The sequence below is a fragment of the Onychostoma macrolepis genome, chromosome 10 (genome assembly GCF_012432095.1).
Source record: "Onychostoma macrolepis isolate SWU-2019 chromosome 10, ASM1243209v1, whole genome shotgun sequence".
Lineage (NCBI taxonomy): Eukaryota > Metazoa > Chordata > Actinopteri > Cypriniformes > Cyprinidae > Onychostoma > Onychostoma macrolepis.
In genome coordinates, this window is record NC_081164.1 from 5992913 (window position 1) to 6011021 (window position 18109).

At 36.2% G+C, this 18109-nt stretch overlaps 1 protein-coding gene across 1 annotated transcript; it reads left to right on the top strand.

Annotated features, from left to right (window-relative positions):
- The first annotated feature begins 2294 nt into the window (after positions 1 to 2294).
- Positions 2295 to 17763, top strand: dbh (dopamine beta-hydroxylase (dopamine beta-monooxygenase)). Its single transcript, XM_058789559.1, has 12 exons — positions 2295 to 2813; positions 5051 to 5197; positions 5568 to 5825; positions 7757 to 7933; positions 9163 to 9265; positions 10643 to 10809; positions 11263 to 11406; positions 13893 to 13931; positions 14220 to 14279; positions 15466 to 15593; positions 16104 to 16263; positions 17623 to 17763. The coding sequence occupies exons 1-12, from the start codon at positions 2487 to 2489 to the stop codon at positions 17755 to 17757; spliced, it is 1845 nt and encodes a 614-aa protein (XP_058645542.1). The 5' UTR covers positions 2295 to 2486; the 3' UTR covers positions 17758 to 17763.
- The last annotated feature ends 346 nt before the right edge of the window (positions 17764 to 18109 follow it).

Sequence of the window (18109 nt, forward strand, 5' to 3'; positions counted from 1 at the left end):
TGTTGCAAGGGCAAACACAACTCACACTTCCTTCAGAAAATCTACAAATCCAGAATCCAGTTCCACCTGTATTTTTTCTTCTTCTTTGGGTCCAGATCAGGTCGGGCTTAGCGTGTCATAGGCCTGATGATCTGTTGCTCCAGCTCGAGGAATAGTCATGTCTCCGGGGCACTAAACGCCCCTCTGGCCCTGCATCTTCATTTTATTAGCGGATCAGACTGGCATCTGTTCCTGTCTCGCTCCTCCCACATTCACACTGCCTCCCACCACTGCCACAGGGACCTAAATAACCTTTATTCCTCAAACCACCAAATGTTTCTTGATTGAGACGACACAATTGGCAGCAGCTGCACCGTGTCCCTTTGGCCCCAAGGCATTTGAGCATGTGCGTTAAGGAGGTTACTACTGCAAGTGTTTCATCTCAATATCTTTTAATTTCTTATAAACCAGTGAAAGGATGAAGACACAGGTGGCCCTTCCAGAAGCACGGCCATTAGAAATAGTCTTTCTCCAAGCAAACAGCAGAGCACACGTCTGTCACACATGCTGTTAAATAATACTGTGCACAAACAAATCTTACACTATTAATGTACACTAATATATACTGTAATATAAAATACACTCTTGTTTAATAACAATAAACAAATACAACAATAATGCATATTATTTAAATGTGCATGTATGTGTGTGTGTGTGTGTACATATACAGTCAAAAATGGTAATAAACTATGACAAGAACTCAGAGTTAAACTGTGTCAGAACAAATTCATCTTGATATTGTCAGATAACTTTGATAGAAAGGTATGTAATGCTTTACAATCAACCAAAAATGATTCAGCTGTTAATTTAAGTATATAATTAGATAATACCAATTTAGGTCAACCAATTACCGATGCTTAATTATGTTCAGTCTTTGGTGTAAAAAGGTCGGATTAGCAATTAAAGAAAAAACACTTAATTAAAACATGGTCAGGTCAAAGTGTCTGAATATTTTTTGATCCCAAATTTTACTGGTAGTCCACATGAAGAATTTTTGGGTATAATATGTCACAGACAGTTCACTTTATTTTGCTGTCCTCACTTACATTTATGAACTATAGTGCCTTGCACTCACTAGTAAAAAGATATCAAAAATTATATCTGGTGTCTGAAAAATGTTTGGTTTTATTTATACTTACAAAATACTGTTTGAAAAATTATATACTATAGAATAATCAATTTAAAGTCTATACATTACAGCCATTGAATATTTAATGGTCTGACCAAATCTCTCTTCCTCAGACTATTGGAAATCACTGAAAGAGACGAAGGCAGCAAACAGCATATTAATTTAGAGCTTAATTAATGTTTTTGTTTCCATTAACCGTAATAACCTGACATTCATGCTCTCTATTGTGCAGCCTTTTATTTCCCACTAAAGAAAAAAACCAAAATCAGACAGCTCTGATATGACCTCAATATAACTGAATCATATGTTGTTATGCACTATAAAGCCACATTTTGGCATTCCCAGAGACACCAATGCTATATTGTAGTAATAATAATTAAAATAAAAATAATTATGAAAAATAAATGACAGTTCCACATCAGTTTGCTTTTTTTTTTTTTTTTTTTGCATTTAAAAATGTATTGTATTTATTTTTTCATACTCCAAACAGTAATGTACCAATTTTCATAAAGGATCTTTGACATGTGTTATCAAGTTGAGATTTAGAAGTATTAACCTGATACATCAATACTTTTTTGGTTACACTTTATTTTAAGGCATCCCTATTATTACACTGTAATTGCACAATATTAATCAACAACATGTACTTACTACAGGTTTAGGGTTAGGATTAGGCTAGTTGCTTGTACTTTTTAATTGTTTAAGTATGCATAATTATACTATTATTTCTATAGTAAGTACATGTAACAGCCAAGCAATAGTCAAATGCAAAACAATTAAATGCATTTTTTCACATGCATATATCCTAATGCAATCTAACATCACAAACCACCTTATATCAGTTATTTTGCATAATACTTCACATCTATATCATTGAAAAAAGTATGCATTACAGAAATTCGCCCTGCTTGCTCACAACAAGCAGATGTTGGAAAAAAGTTTTACCAGAGGGCAAAATAAACAATTGAATTTTCGTTAACCCAGCTAATAGAATTAAGGCAGGATAAAGTAGAGGCTGTCACAGGGTCGTGCTCTTAAAAGCCAGAGAGAGTCCACAGCCAGCAGAAGTGGACCAAGGCGAGGACCAGTGGACATCTACCAACCGAGACATCAAACAAAACCTGGATCTAAGAAGTCAAGATAAGAAAAATCGACAGATATGCCAAAGAACAACAGCAGCGAAAAGGAGTGAATGCTACCGCAGTAAAAAAAAAAAAAAATCTAATCAAACCAAACGTTTTTACAACTTGAGGAGAGAATATCTTCAGGAAAACCCAAAGACGTCCAAAGGGCCTTCACGCAGAACACAACACAGGCAATGCGTCTTCTGAACAAAGATCTTCGTTTGCAAGACGTCACCCTCATGTACCTCACCGTTTTGGCCACTGTGGTGGTGCTCTTGGTGGCGTCCTACCAGGCTCCTGCGGGCCACTCCAGACCCACCCTGGCCTACCACATCCCCTTAGACCCCGCGGGTCAGCTGGAGCTGTCCTGGAACATCAGCTATCCCACCCAGGAGGTCTATCTGGAGCTGAAAGTCAAAGAGCTCCACCATGGCATTTTGCTGGGCATGTCCGATCGGGGAGAGCCCACAAATGCCGACCTGGTCCTTCTGTGGGACGATGGACACAAATCCTATTTTGGGGTAAGAATAGTTTATACGATTTGATTTTATGATGGTTATTGCTTTATGGTGTTGCAAATCTGCTCCAGGGATAGTGTAGGATTATGTGCTTTTGCAAAATATGTATTTGAGATGAGCAGAAAAATGATGCAACATAATGTAAAATCTTGTCAATATGAGGGTTTTGTCTTGGTAAAAAGATAGTTCACCCCAAAATGATAATTTTGTTATTGTTTAAACTTTACACACCTTTCAATTGGAGCACAAAAAAGATATTTTGAGGAATGATTCAACTGCTTCTGGCCATATGTCCATACAGTGAAAGTTAATGGGGTCCAATATTGTTAATTTGGGCCCCATTGACTTACACTATACAGACAAAAAAATAATAATAATAATAAAAAAAAAAAAAAAATAAAATAAAATATATATATATATATATATATATATATATATATATATAAAAGACATTTTTATGGTAAGACATGACAGGTGAATATGGTAACACATTAACTAATAGATATTTTCTCCAGTTAACTAATCACAGTACATTAAGGCAGTACAAATTAGTTTAAAAGTTTTTTTATTACAAATCTTCTGTTATGTTTAAATATACAAATAGGGTTTACATCATGAAATCTACAGATACAAATAGATAAAGAATAATAAAATAAACACTTAAATGTGTATTTTGCTCTTTCTACTATTCTGAAAGACAACACATTATGGTCAAAATCTCAAAATTGCCTGAAAAAACAATTGTTGTCTTGTTTTAAAAACATATTTTGTGTTTGACCAGAGGAAACATTAGTAATACAGATTTGGAATGACATGAAGTTAAGTAAATAATGACCGAATTTTTTCTTTCTTTGAACATTTTTGGGTGAACTTTAAAAGGCCGCACTCAACTTTAGATTTTTTTGTTGCTGAATAATGAACGACTGATGACAAATGTCTAACCCCAGTGTCAGAGCAACCTCTCTCTGTTACTCGAGGCTTGCTTTCTGGATCTTGTTATGATTGCCCGGCTACAGTAGACACCCACATGCTGGTAGAGCTCATTTTCAATCGTATAGTGCAATACTGCTTCCTAACATCGAGCTGAACAGCTCACGTCTGGGTTTTGCCTGCCGCGCCCCAAATAAAGTGCTTGAAAGTAGAAGGTCATGCGTGTGTCAAGGCCCCCCTTCATTCATTATGCATGATTTATTTCATTATTTTGCCTTTGGACCGCACAGTTCGGTCCGTTTTGAATAAATGTTGTATGGCCAGCCGCTCACCCTTCCTCCCACAGCGTATGTCAAGGAGAAGAGTTACAGACAGTGAGTCAAAACATTGTAGGGCTGGAAAATGGCTGGCAGTAAAATATTTCAAATTCAGCATATTAGAATGATTTCTGAAGGATCTTATATTAAAACATAGTTATAAAATAGTTGTAATAATATTTCGTAATATTACTATTTTTACCGTATTTTTTGGTTCAATAAATGCAGCCTTGGTGAACATAAATATTTTTATTTATTAATTCTGAATTTTTTTCTCAGAATTCTAATAAACGTAGAATTTATTAATATTATATAACTTTTATTTCAGAATTCTGAGTTTACATCTCGCAATTCTGTTTTTGTGTGTGTGTGTGTGTGTTTGTGTGTGTTTATGCTATGGAATAAATAATGAAAAACGGTAATTACGACTTCTTATCTTACAATTCTGACTTTTTCTTTCTTGCAACTGCAAGTATGTTTGACAATTCTGAGATCGGAAGTTGTGATATATAAACTCAAAATAGCGAGATGTGAACTCACATTTTGAGAAAAAGGTCAGAACAGCACAATATAAACTCAGAAGTTGCAATTTTTAGAAAAAGTCAGAATTGTGAGACATAAACTCACAATTCAGAGAAAAAAGACAGAATTGCAAGATACAAACTCAGAATTGCATGAAATGAAGTTACAATTCTGAGAAAAACTCAAAAATCTGACCCTTTTCTCCGAGTTTATACCTCACAATTCTACGTTTAAATCTTGTAATTCTTTTTTTCTCTCGCCTCAGAATATTATCTCTCAATTCTAACTTTTTCTTGCAATTCTGACATTTTTATATAAGAATTGTGAGGGGAGAAGCTGCAATTACCTTATTTATTCGGTGGCAGAAATGGTCTTCCATACATAAAAGACTTTTAAAACTGACCTCAAACATTTGAAAGGTAGAGACATAGTCATAAATGATGTTTTCATGATAGCATTTCATTTTCTTAGGATGCTTGGAGTGATAATGAAGGCAGAGTGATGTTGGACACTCAGCAGGACTATGAGCTGCTGGAGACTCATCAGTCGACTGAAGGCTTCTTCCTGCTCTTCAAAAGACCATTCAGCACCTGCGACCCACACGACTACATCATAGAGGTTCGTTAGTAAACAAATGAAAGCAGAATAGCAGATAGAGAGGGTAGAGGTAGTACAAAGAGACATATGAACGATAATACTGGGTCCGAGAATAACGTTTTGCGCTCAATTTACAGTAGTATTGTTTCCTTAAATGTTTGTAAGTGTTAGGAAAGAGTCTAAATTAGGTGTATATTAACTTTATCTTTATTTACTCACCCTCATGTTATTCCAAACTTGTGTGACCTTTGTTTTTCTCTGAAAACACAAAACAAGATGTTTTGAAGAATGTTCAGGCTGCTCTTTTCCATAGAATGAACATGGGTCTGGAAAAAACATCAAAGTGAATGTAAATAATGACAAAAATAACAACAGGATTCTTTATTTCCAGGAAGGTACTGTCCACATTATCTACGCCATGCTGGAGCAGCCCATCCAATCTTTGCATGAGCTCAACATGTCCCGTCTCCAGCCAGGCGTCCAGCGAGTGCTGCTCCTGCGTCCAGACGATCCCGCCCCTGCTCTCCCGAGAGATGTCCGCACGCTGGAGGTCCTGGCCCCTGATGTCATCATCCCCACACAGGAAACCACTTACTGGTGCCACATCTTTCAGCTCCCACCTAATATGCCCAAGAACCACATTGTCATGGTAACCTGAAAGTCTTGGAGCCACTTGCACATTACATTTAACCTTTCTACGTGAACCTTCAGATTCATGATACCTATATAATTGGTGCATATGAGGTACTTTGACCAATTATAATGCTCTTTAGTAAAACATTTTCGGGGGGCGATGTAAACTGGATCTGAATATAATTAATGGAGTTTCTAATGTATTTGTACAGCGCTTTTCACGATACAAATCGTTGCATAGCAGCTTTTCAGAAAATTTTAAGTTTCTACATTACAGGGGTTGGCATCATCTCTTCTCAGGTGTTTGGTCATCTCAGATCTTCGTAAGGGCTGGATCCAGACTGAAGCTTGTGTAATTCCTAGTTGCCTCGGGATGCAAGTCCCGTGGCAGAAACAGAGAAGCAAGTAGAGTCGAAACTATTGATAAAACTGTACTTGGAGCTTTGGGATTTGAACTACAGGGCTGTTCACAACTCGTTCTAATTTAAAAACTCAATGTGATGCTGAAGAATGGAAAAAATGACCAAATACTGTATGCGAAAAACAGTATGGCCGCATTCAAAGTATTTGAAGAGCAGTAGGTGAAAAGTACCAGGATGACCTAATACGTCCACTGAGATTCTATAGGTTGCGTTTAATGGACACTTTACTATCCCATGAGGCACTCTTAAAAATAAAGGTTCTTTATTAGCATTGAAGAACCTTTTAATATTCATGGAACCTTTTCATTCAACAAAAGGTTCTTTAAGTGGAAAAAGATTATTAAAATGTTCTTCACACTAAGAAAAAATTGATCTTTTAAGAACTGTTCACAGAAATGTTCTTTGGGAAACCAAAACACAACTGACGCTAGGTCACATGACAACATGGCAGATGTAGTACCGTATGTACGAATTTCATTAATACACCATATATACATACCATTTTTTTTTTACTTTCGCAAAGTAGGTTCTAAAACAAACATAGCACCTACTAGATAAGTATGTGATTTCAAGCAATGAACTTACTTCAGTTTGACATCGTCTACTCGTCTACTACGCTGCTTTTTAATTGCTTTTCTAAACATGTTAGATGTTTTTGTCTGTTGCACCAGGTCTCACAACTTTTCCAATTGAGCATGAGCACTTTGAGTGCTTTTAAGTCATAAATTTAAACTTTTAACAACCGCATCTGCTTGGAGATCCTGATCTTTTATATGATATATAAAATACCTTACACTATAGTACATCAAAATTTAAAATAGTAAGTGTAAAATTGTGGACATTATGTAATGATTTAAATCAGTAGAATGCTACATTGTTATCTCAAGTCGTCATTATGTAATTAATTTAGCATGTGTTGTCCAGTTATCAAATAAAAACACAACACATTTTTGTTCTACTATGCTGCTTTTTAATTGTTTTTCTGACACATTAGACAAATTTCTGATAATTGCACAGCATCTCAACTTTTTTCTGTGAATCACACACAAGCATCTCGCTTTTAAGTCAGAAATTTCTACAAAACATTTTGGTAACACTTTTCTCCAATTCTCACTATTTCTTAGTTGCTTATTAGCATGCCTATTACTAACATATTAGCTGTTTATTAGTACTTATTCTGCATGACCATATTCTACATCCCTAATCCTACCCAATGCCTAAATTGAACAACTACCTTACTAACAATTATTAAACAGCAAATTAGGAGTTTACAGAGGCAAAAGTCATAGTTAATAGTTAAATAATAGCAATAATTGGACATAAAAATAAAGTGTGACATTTCTAAAATCCATTTAAGGATCGTGCGTTCTTTTATGCTGCACAATGCATCTGTTTTTTTTTTTTTTTGCACACTCTGAATGAAAAATTAGTTTTTAACTTGTTTTCCCCTCCTCAATCAATTTATACAGTATGTCTTAATCTTGGTTATTAATGGTGAAAATAAATTACTCTTATTTTTTTGCAGTACGAGTCTGTGATCACTCCTGGTAATGAAGCCATTGTTCATCACATGGAAGTGTTCGAATGCTCTCCTCAGATAGACACCGTGCCTCAATTCAGCGGCTCCTGCGATTCAAAGATGAAGCCCCGCAAACTCAATTACTGCCGACACGTTCTGGCTGCCTGGGCCATGGGAGCAGAGGTACGTGAACTACTGCATACTGCATTTACAGTACATAGTACAGAATTAAAGTGACAACTCATCCAAAAATTCTGTTATAAGTAGCTTACTATGTCATTCAAAACCTGTATGTCTTGCTTACTTCTGAAGAACCCAAAAAGAGGTGTTTTGATGAATGTCCATGCTGCTATTTTCCTATAAAAGTATAGAATAGCCAAGGTCTCTCAAGCTCCAAAATAGACACAAAAGTTCTGTAAAATGACCATAAAAGTGGTCCAAATGACACATTTGCTATATATCAAGTCTCCTGGAGCCATTTAATTGCTTTATGTGAGGAACTGAGCGAAATGAAGGTGAAATGAAGCACTTTTTTAATGGCTGTCCTTTCTGACTGTATGCATTAGATGTTTTATCATGAATCGCATCGATAGAGGTCACTTTCTACATCATATTCTCTCTCTTTAGCGCTAAGTTTGCGAGCTAAAAACAGAACATATGATTATGAGTATCTTTAGGAGTCCATTTTAGGAGGCAAACATACAGATGGGCTTTATCTGTGCCAATTCGCCCACTCTAGGTAGGTGCCAGTCATGGTTTGAGCAGAGCTGTGAGCCAATCTGAAAGCAGAGGCGTCCTGATAAATCAGTTATGGAGCCAAGGACCGATGCTGAGCTCGGAGAGAGCGATAGAGAGAGAGACGGGCCTCCAATGAGATTACATGGGAGTAAAACAAACACAAATCATGTGTTCTGCTAGCTGCCAATGTCAAGCTGGAGAGATGAGATTATGTAGCAAAAATTAGATGTTTTTCTTCAGTAGATTGCAGTTTGTCTTTTATTTTTTTCATCATTTGGTTTTTAAATGTTTTTTAATGCCTTGTGAGAGAAGGAGGGGGAGTGGGTGAGAGCCAGGAGAGTGTGATAGAGAGAGAAACGGGAATGGGGCGAGAAACTGGAGGTGGAAGTAGGACGGTTACATAAATAGGTCTTTCGCACACAAGTTTTAAAAGTAGACTGATAAGGGTTTAGGTTTCCACTTTGCTCTTCTTCCTAAGTCTAAACCGCTGGTCGTGAACTGTCATGGATCTACGAGATTTTTCTGGCTCTGACTGAGTCAGAGTTGGCATAAGCTTCTTGTGCATTGGCTCCAATATCTTTTAGCCTGGAAAGCATAAATCAGAAGCTATACTGCACCACAATCAATCTTATTAAAGTTCATATAAAGTTCTGTATGTGTGTCTGTACACGCAGCCGTTTTACTACCCCACTGATGCTGGTTTGCCTCTGGGAGGAGAAGGTTCTTCTAGGTTCCTTCGGCTTGAAGTTCATTACCACAACCCTCTCCTTCTATCAGGTATGCAGCACATAAAGTGTGTCAAAGATGCACTTCAGCCCAGTTGGCTAAGACTACATTCAGAATGCTGCATAATTCTGCACAGTATACACTATACACTGCTTACCGATTCTTAAGAACTAGCATGTGAAGTAGTAGACATTATGTAAGAGTGCTAGAATGCTACATTGTTATCTCATGAGCTCATTATGTATTTACTTCAGTTATCAAATAAAATGACTTAATTTGCATTTTTAAACTACTTTTGTATAAAATGTCTTAATTTTTGTCAATCTAAATAAATTAAGAAGGAGACAGTAGAAATTGTTGCAGATGTTACCACCAGTGAAGCACAGTGCATTGTGGGATACAGTATTTGGCACATTTTGTTATTTTTTTCAACTTTGGCGCTTTTACTGTTGATTTTTTTTAAAACTAACAGATTTCAGTTTTTAATTTTTGGGTTATATGATGGTCACATTAAAGTTGGCATTTTCATGCCTTCGTTATTTACTTCTGCTACTTTTTAAATGCATCAATATATATTGTTTTACACTTGTTCCAGAGCCTTTAAATCTTAAAATCATAAAAATATGAATTAGTACATAAAAACACAAAATAGTTTACATCGTTTAAAACAATGATAATCTAAATAAAGGATAAAATAAACATTTACCAAACAGCTTCGCTTTTTTTTCTATTGTAGTTTCGTAATATTTTTTCTTCAAATGTTGTATTTGTTTTTCGAGGAGAAAAAATGTAAATCACCTGTAATTTGATCAAATCATATAAGTTAGAAAATGTAATTGTGCGTATTAAAAATGCAAATTGTAAAATTAGTCTAAACAATACAGAAGGCTATTTTATTAAAAAAAATGTAAGCATGAATCTGCGTATAATTTTTTTTTAATGAACAAAATCACGATTCAGCAATTTTGGTACAGAAACATACTTAAAAAAATAAAATAATATAAAGACAAACTCTGGGTAGCATTAAATGTACTTATATAAATAAAGTTTGGATGCATTTTATGCAAATGACTAACCTCAGGCACGCAGTCACTTGTTTATTACACTCTGAATTCATTACCATTAGAATGAGGTTAAGAACAAATTTATGTGTGCATACACATCTTTATGTGAAAATTTCTCCTGTTCACATAAATATGAATAATCCATGCAATTATTAGTGAATAAGACAATTGTTTTCAGTTTTTTTAAAGTGCCTATAGTTGATGAAACACCCAGTGTGCTCAAATTGTGTACTGTGTGCAGCAATGCCCTAATGTTTTTGGCAATCTCTGTTCTGAACTTCTCGTCAGACTGATTTCTCCAGACCACTTCCTTTAATTTCTGAGTGCACATCTCCTCTTGACTCATTCTGTGTGTTTGTCACAGGACGGAGGGACTCCTCAGGCATTCGTTTGTGGTACACTCCATCTCTGAGGAGGTTTGACGCAGGCATCATGGAGCTGGGGCTAGTCTACACTCCTGTCATGGCCATTCCTCCCCGCCAGCGCTCTTTCCAGCTGACTGGCTACTGCACCGCCAAATGCACACAGACGGTCTGCGCGCCTCACAAACACTCCTAAACACTGCGCTTCACTCAAGCCAGCCGAAGAAATTCAAGATGCAGCCAAAACTGCTACATTCTGATAAATCAAGTACATACAGGCTTTGAATTCAATTAAAACACATTGAGTGGATTCCTGAAAACAAGGCCAATATTCACCAAATTACGCAATCGCAAGAGACTCCCCATTAAAAAAGAAAAACACTCTCATTTAGCCTTATAAACCAGCCCACAGTGGAAAAAGCTCATCATCTAGAGAAATAATGTTAAAAAATATTGTTATATAAGTAACTGAATGATAGTTCAAATCATGTGGCTTATTGAGGCAAATAATGCAAAAGAGTGTCCGCTCAGAACACCCTGACATTAAAATTAAATTTTCTTCATAAAATATAAAAATATAGTTCATATATTAATTATTGAAGCTGTGTTTTCTGTCCTGCAGGCTCTTCCTGTAGGTGGTATACACATCTTTGCGTCCCAGCTGCACACTCATCTGGCTGGACTCGGGGTGAGGACCGTCCTGGTACGAGGAGGCAGAGAGGTGGAAGTGGTACAAGAGGACAAACATTTCAGCACTCATTACCAGGTATTACCAAGTTTTGTCACACATTAAGGTCCAATTCTCGCTATTAACAAACCATTTACTATGACTTTTGCCTCAATAAACGGCTAATTTGCTGCTTATTAATAGTTAGTAAGGCAGATGTTAAGTTTAGGGGTAGGTTTAGGTATGTAGTATATGGTCATGCAGAATGTTAATAATAGGCATGCTAATAAGCAACTAGTTAATAGTGAGAATTGGTCCCTATACTAAAGTTAAAGGGATAGTTCACCCAAAAATTAAAATTGTCATTAATTACTCACCCTCATGTTGTTTCAAACCCGTAAGATCTTTGTTCATTTTTGGAACACAATTTAAGAACTTTTTGATGAAATCTGAGAGCTTTCTGACCCTGCATAAACAGCAACGCAACTGAAATATTCCCAGGTCCAGAAAGGTAGTAAGGAACCTTTCTGGTAAAATAGTCCACGTTACATCAGTGGTTTAACCTTAATTATACAAAGCTACAAGAATACTTTGTGTGTGCAAAGAAAACAAAAATAACGACTTTATTCAACAATTCTTCTCCTCCAAATCACGTATTCCACCATTATGGAGAGTATCACGACGCATGCGTGTGCGTTGCTCTGCATGTAAACACGGCTCAGCGCATGTGTGTTACGTCAGCAGCATCATGCGCATGCGTTGTTTACATGCAGAGGTACTCTCCATAATGGCAGAATACGTGATTTGGAGGAGAAGCATTTGTTGAATAAAGTCATTATTTTTGTTTTTTTTGCACAAAAAGTATTTTCGTAGCTTCGTATAATTATGGTTGAACCACTGATGTCACATGGACTATTTTACTGATGTCCTTGCTACGTTTCTGGGTCTGGGAACCCAGATGCATTGCTCTCTGCAGGGTCAGAAAGCTCTCAGATTTCATCAAAAATATCAATTAATGACAGAAATGTCATTTTTGGGTAAACGATCCCTTTAAGCTTGGCTTCTCAACATGTGCACAGCATCAAAATGTTCCTTTTCACTTCAAATTTAAATGCATGTTCCTGGTCTTATTGTGCATGATTCATAATAACCCTACCCAACTTTTCTTTTCTGCTGGCATCATCAAGCCCATTTTTCAGCCAATCCCCTTTAACCACTTATACAGAGACCACACCCACCAACTACATCATTTTGGAATGGAACACCCACTTTCACAATCCAATCAATTCCCAATCTATTAAATCAATAGTTGCTTGCTACATTATGTATGGAAGTCCATTTTCACCACTGAATAAAAAAAAGGTAATTGCGAGTTTTCATCTAGCAATTCTGAACTTTTCTCAGAATTGTGAGATATAAACTCGCAATTGTGACTTTTTTTCTCCGAATTCCTCGCAATTCTGACTTTATAACACGGAATTGTGAGTTTAGTCAGAATTGTGAGATATAAACTTATATATATCAGTCTTTTTCCCTCACAGAATTGGATTTTATAACTCGCAATTGCGAGTTTATATCTCACAATTCTGAGAAAAAAGTCAGAATTGCGAGATATAAACTCGAAATTGTGAGAAAAAAAGTCTTAGTTGTGAGATAAAAAGTCACAATTACCTTTTTAAAAAAAAAAAAATCAGTGGCAGAAACGGGCTTCCATAATTTCATGAATAAGTCACATGGCGGAAGTTAAATGGTTGTTTCATGTTGACTTTAAAATATACATATACGCTACCAGTCAATTTCACGTTTTATTTTTTCATTTTTAAAGAAGTCTCTTATGCTTACCAAGGATGTATTTATTAGATAAAAAAGAAGTAAAAAAACAGTAATTTTGTGAAATATTATTACAGTTTAAAATAACTGTTTTCTATTGTAATATATTTTAAAATGTAATTTATTCCTGTGATCAAAGCTGAATTTTCAGCATCATTACTCCAGTCTCCAGTGTCACGTGATCCTTCAGAAATCATTCAAATATGCTGATTTGTGAATATTTAAGATGCCGTAACTGTTCATCATTAATTTTCACCCTTTTTTATTTTCAGCTCTTTTGCAGCCGGCTTAAATACTTTTAAAGTAAAGGTGTCCCTTTCAGTCTCTCAGTCGATATGAACACAGTCTATAACAGTTTCACACTGTGACACACTGCTCACGGCTTGAGACATGTCAACTACCCACGATTCCCTGCGGTATACCTGAGCACTTGATGTTTTTGTCACTCCCACGCCATTTTTTGTGCTTACAATCACACACACTCTTGTAATAAAAATCCCTAAATGAAATGGTTTATTTTTGGGCTGCCTTTTGAATATTACCATGTAATTTTTTATATGTACCATGGCTTTAAAATACCAGGACTATCATGTAAATTCTCATCTGCTGCACTGACTGTACTATAGTACCTCAGTACCACAAAAACATTGCCTTGACACAATCCTAGGATGCTGTGAATGGATATATCTGGTTTTGATTCAAATACTAAAACTCAGTCAAATACTAACATTTGTAACCTCTCCCTTTTTGTGCAGATTATCCGTGTTTTAAGGAAGATGGTGACTGTTTTGCCAGTAAGTTTCTCATCACACATGTAAAAATCTGAAGCGTATTTAGATGAGAGAAAGAGAGAGACGCTGCAGACGTTACAGGAAACGCCTGGAGCCAGCAAGCCACCAACAAAAGCGCAGATCTTCTGCATTTAGACTGTCAATACCAGCACCCACACACACGGCTGAGCCTGCCAATTTAATGCTAACCTGCCAAGAGACATTCATTCTAGCATGTTCTACAAATAGCTGAGTGCTAAACCCCATCTGATCATGTGCGATCGCTGCTTTGTGCTTTTGTCTACCCCACAGGGCGACGCTCTCGTCACTAAGTGCGCGTATACCACTGAAGACAGGAACAAAGTTACCGTGGTAAGTCTGCCTCATCCCAACACTGCTCCAGACTGAAAAAACACTCAAATACATTCTCTCATGAGAATTTAGTATGGTACAGACAAGATATGTGATTCTAGATGTTACAGATTGATTGGCTGGAAATCAAACAGGACTGAAAGGTTTCTCATCATTCTGCACAATATAAGTTTACAATGCAAACTTCATTTAAGAGTTGCTTAAAGTAAATTAAACCCACATTAATATAGTCACATTTCAACTTAAGATGAGTTTTTTTTTTGGTCAAATTGAATAATAATTATTTGTCATAGTGAATAGTTTGTATTCACCCAGGTAAAAATATGCAAAATAGACATCATATTAAATATGTAAATGTGAAATATATTATATTATTGAACACCGAAGAAAACCTTTTTTATGTGATCAGCATATCATTGGTCGGTAATTCTCAGACCCTTTGTCAGTTGCTCATTTAACAAATCCCTTTTTTTGTCATATTAAATCTTTTTTTGTTTGTTTTGTTGTTGTTGTATTGTTGCTTCCTCCTCGGTAAACTTGTATTTATTTTATTTTTAATGTGATCAGCATATCAGTGGTTGGTAAATCTCCCTTTTTTTCAGTCAATAACTCATTTAACAGATAATTTAATAAAACACATTTATGTGCTTTTAAGTACCACTTAAAAAGCAAAATGCCAAGGAAGATAAGTTTTTCCAAATAAAATAAAAAAACAAACCCTCAGCAATATCAAATAAGAAGCAATATCTCACATTAGGAGTGTTACCTATTGTGAAATACCAATTAATACCAGGAAACATTAATTTGAGTTATTTTATGCCAAGAAATTTTGCAAGGTCGAAACTTGAAGTTGAAATATTCTGTTGAAAAAATGATTTTTTGCCCATAGTACCTCCACATTCAAGGAACGGTTCACTCAACAAAAAAAAAAAAGATATTTACTCCCACTCATGTCATTCCAAACCTGTATGACTTTTTCTTCTGTAAAAGTAGTGAAAGAGGACTGGACCTGTCAAGCTCCAAAATGACAGGTTAAAAGCCTCATAGCCAGTCTGTACAATATGTAGGCTATGTTATATTCGAAGTCTTCTAAAGCTATAGTGAGAATGAGAGATTTATGTAAGAAACAGACATTTTAGTCACTATTCACTTCAAATCCAGTGGCTTTGTTTTCTCTCTTCTGCAGGGTGGTTTTGGGATCATGGAAGAAATGTGTGTCAATTACGTCCATTATTACCCCCGCACACAGCTGGAGCTGTGCAAGAGCCACGTGGACACAGATTACCTGCAGAAATACTTCAGTCTCATCAACAGGTGCACCATGTGTCCATAAGACTCAACTAAACCACCAAAAACAGCAAACATGACCTTCCTGTCTAACTCATCCCAGACAGTCATTACCTCACAATGAGAAGAAAACCTCGAAATGGCATCAGCGCCGTCACTGTATCACACCGCTCTAACACAGTCAGCCTACAACAACAAAAACCAGCGCATATGAAACTAATATCTGGCTTCCAGATTAACTGCCTGAGGACAAGAGGAATGCTTTCATTTCCTCTATGAAATCAGACGTAAAAAACAGAAATAGGTTTTCCTCAGCAATGAATAAAACAAAGACAGACAGATGACATTTGTATACATCCATTTTGCACTGGCAAATTGCATTTTTCCAGCTTAAAAAAGGCAATTTCGCAACGCTATAGTGGAATCAGACGAATTATAAAAGTGGTTTTGTGGCCGTGGAACCAATTTACTACTTTAAGAGGTGGACATTTAAAAAAAATTCTTTTTTTAAGCCTCATTTTATTGCCCTCTCTGTAGGTTTCAAGGACGTGAGAGTTGCAGTTGTCCTGGGACTACGGTGGAAGAGCAGTTCTCCTCGCTGTCCTGGGACGGCTTCAGCGGGGAGGTGCTGAACTCCCTCTACCTGACCTCCCCAATCTCAATGCACTGCAACCAATCCACCGCCGAGCTCTTCCCTGTAAGCACAACATTAAACCACCTTTTCACCATCTCTGATCAATGACAGACCAGAAGTCTTTTATTTCCAGAGTAGTTCAGATGCACTGAATTATTAGATTTTTTGCAGCTAGACTCTAACCGCCCAATCAGATTCTAATATTCTAATAAACTTTGAGAATGACCAATATTTTTGCACTAAAACGTTATTCTTGGATGCAAAATTCAGTTTTATAAAAATAAATGTGTCTTAGCAGTGTGGACACAACCATCCTACAATTAGTTTTTTTTTTTGATGGTAACACACAGTGTTGCCAGATTGGAAATGTTGATGTTTTGCACCAGAAGCTCAAAATTATCGTATCTGGAAGAAATCGTACACGAGTCAAAGCTATTTATCTACCAACAACTTTTTGACACGACCTGCAAATTACCAGAATAGATAAATAACTTAGTGGGAAGGTCCAAACGCTGTCGCTGTCATCGGGAGCCTGAGGTGTGCGCGATCATTGATTAATGATTACAACGACCATCATTTGAAGTATCACAAAATTCTGAAATTATTGTACAATTTTTAAAAATTATTGATCATACATAGGTCAAAATTATCGTACAAATACGATAATTATCGTACGTCTGGCAACACTGGTAATGCACCACAGAGTACACAAAAAATGGAAGAGAGGGGCGGGGTGAGCAGTAGCTCATTATCATTTAAAGAGACATGCACCGAAACGGCTTGCTGTGAACAGAGCTGTTTTTGACCAGGTAAAAAAGCTGTTGTTTTACACAACCATTGAGGAATTTTAACCAAAGTATGCTGTAGACATTTCATGAACACCCGGCCTAAAGAATCATATCAACTTGCGGTAAATGGGCATCCGATGTCCCCTTTTAAACACTATTTCTGTTAAATGGGTGGTAATGAATAATTATGTTTTAAATCTTATAATTGATATGTGATGAAAACTATATAGTTGAAAACTATATACTATAAACTGTAATGAAAAACTGTTATAATACATATAATGTGCATAGGTTTATTTACATCATATTTTTATCATCTTGAACTTATCAGTGGAGAACGGTTGATATTTGCTAATAATTTGCTAAAAAACTTTGTCATCAAGGCAAAAACAGCCATGGCTTAGTTTTTTGTTTTCTCAAAAATGAACATGTGAATCAGATTACAAAGTTTACAGTTAACAGAACTTTCAGAATCTAAATTTGGATTGGATTCATTCAGATTGACAAAATTAGTGCATATTAATTAATTAATTCGCATACCTATGAGAAAACACCGTCATGTCAGGTTGAACAGTGTTAAAATGAGGATGTTTCTTTGTAATAATGCCTAATGGTAAGTTATCTTTTCTTTTAGGGTAAATGGGAGAAGCAGGAGATACCAGTGGTGACGGCGGAGCTCCAGAGAGCCCTGTACCCGTGTGAATTAAGCCGTCGAGCGTCCTCTCAGAATGACAACCCTACAGAGGTCAGGCCCGACAGCAGCATCTGATGCCCACACATGCATCTGACTCCTGCTGAGCTCAACCTTTACCCTTCTCAACAACACATCCATGCAGCAGCCTGGAGTGATCACATAAAATAAATTACTGTTTGTGTTTAGATTGTTACATTACTTTTATGTGGGAAGGTGCAGTATAAAATGTCAGCAGTGGAAACAGAAACAGCATTTTTATGGATAAAGTTGCACTAACATGATTGTGCAGTACAGAATGAAAACCATCTACTTTTTTTAAAACATAGTAAGCGAAATAGTAAGCAATTATGCAATGATAAACATTTCAAATAGTAGCATGCTAAATTGTCATATGACCTCATTTAATTCTTGCATCCACGAGTGTCAT

Coding starts and splice junctions, on each gene's coding strand:
- dbh (XM_058789559.1), top strand. CDS start 2,487: ATGCGTCTTCTGAACAAAGATCTTCGTTTGCAAGACGTCACCCTCATG. Junction 5,826..7,756: donor CCAAGAACCACATTGTCATG/GTAACCTGAAAG, acceptor ATTTTTTTGCAG/TACGAGTCTGTGATCACTCC. Junction 9,266..10,642: donor CAACCCTCTCCTTCTATCAG/GTATGCAGCACA, acceptor TGTTTGTCACAG/GACGGAGGGACTCCTCAGGC.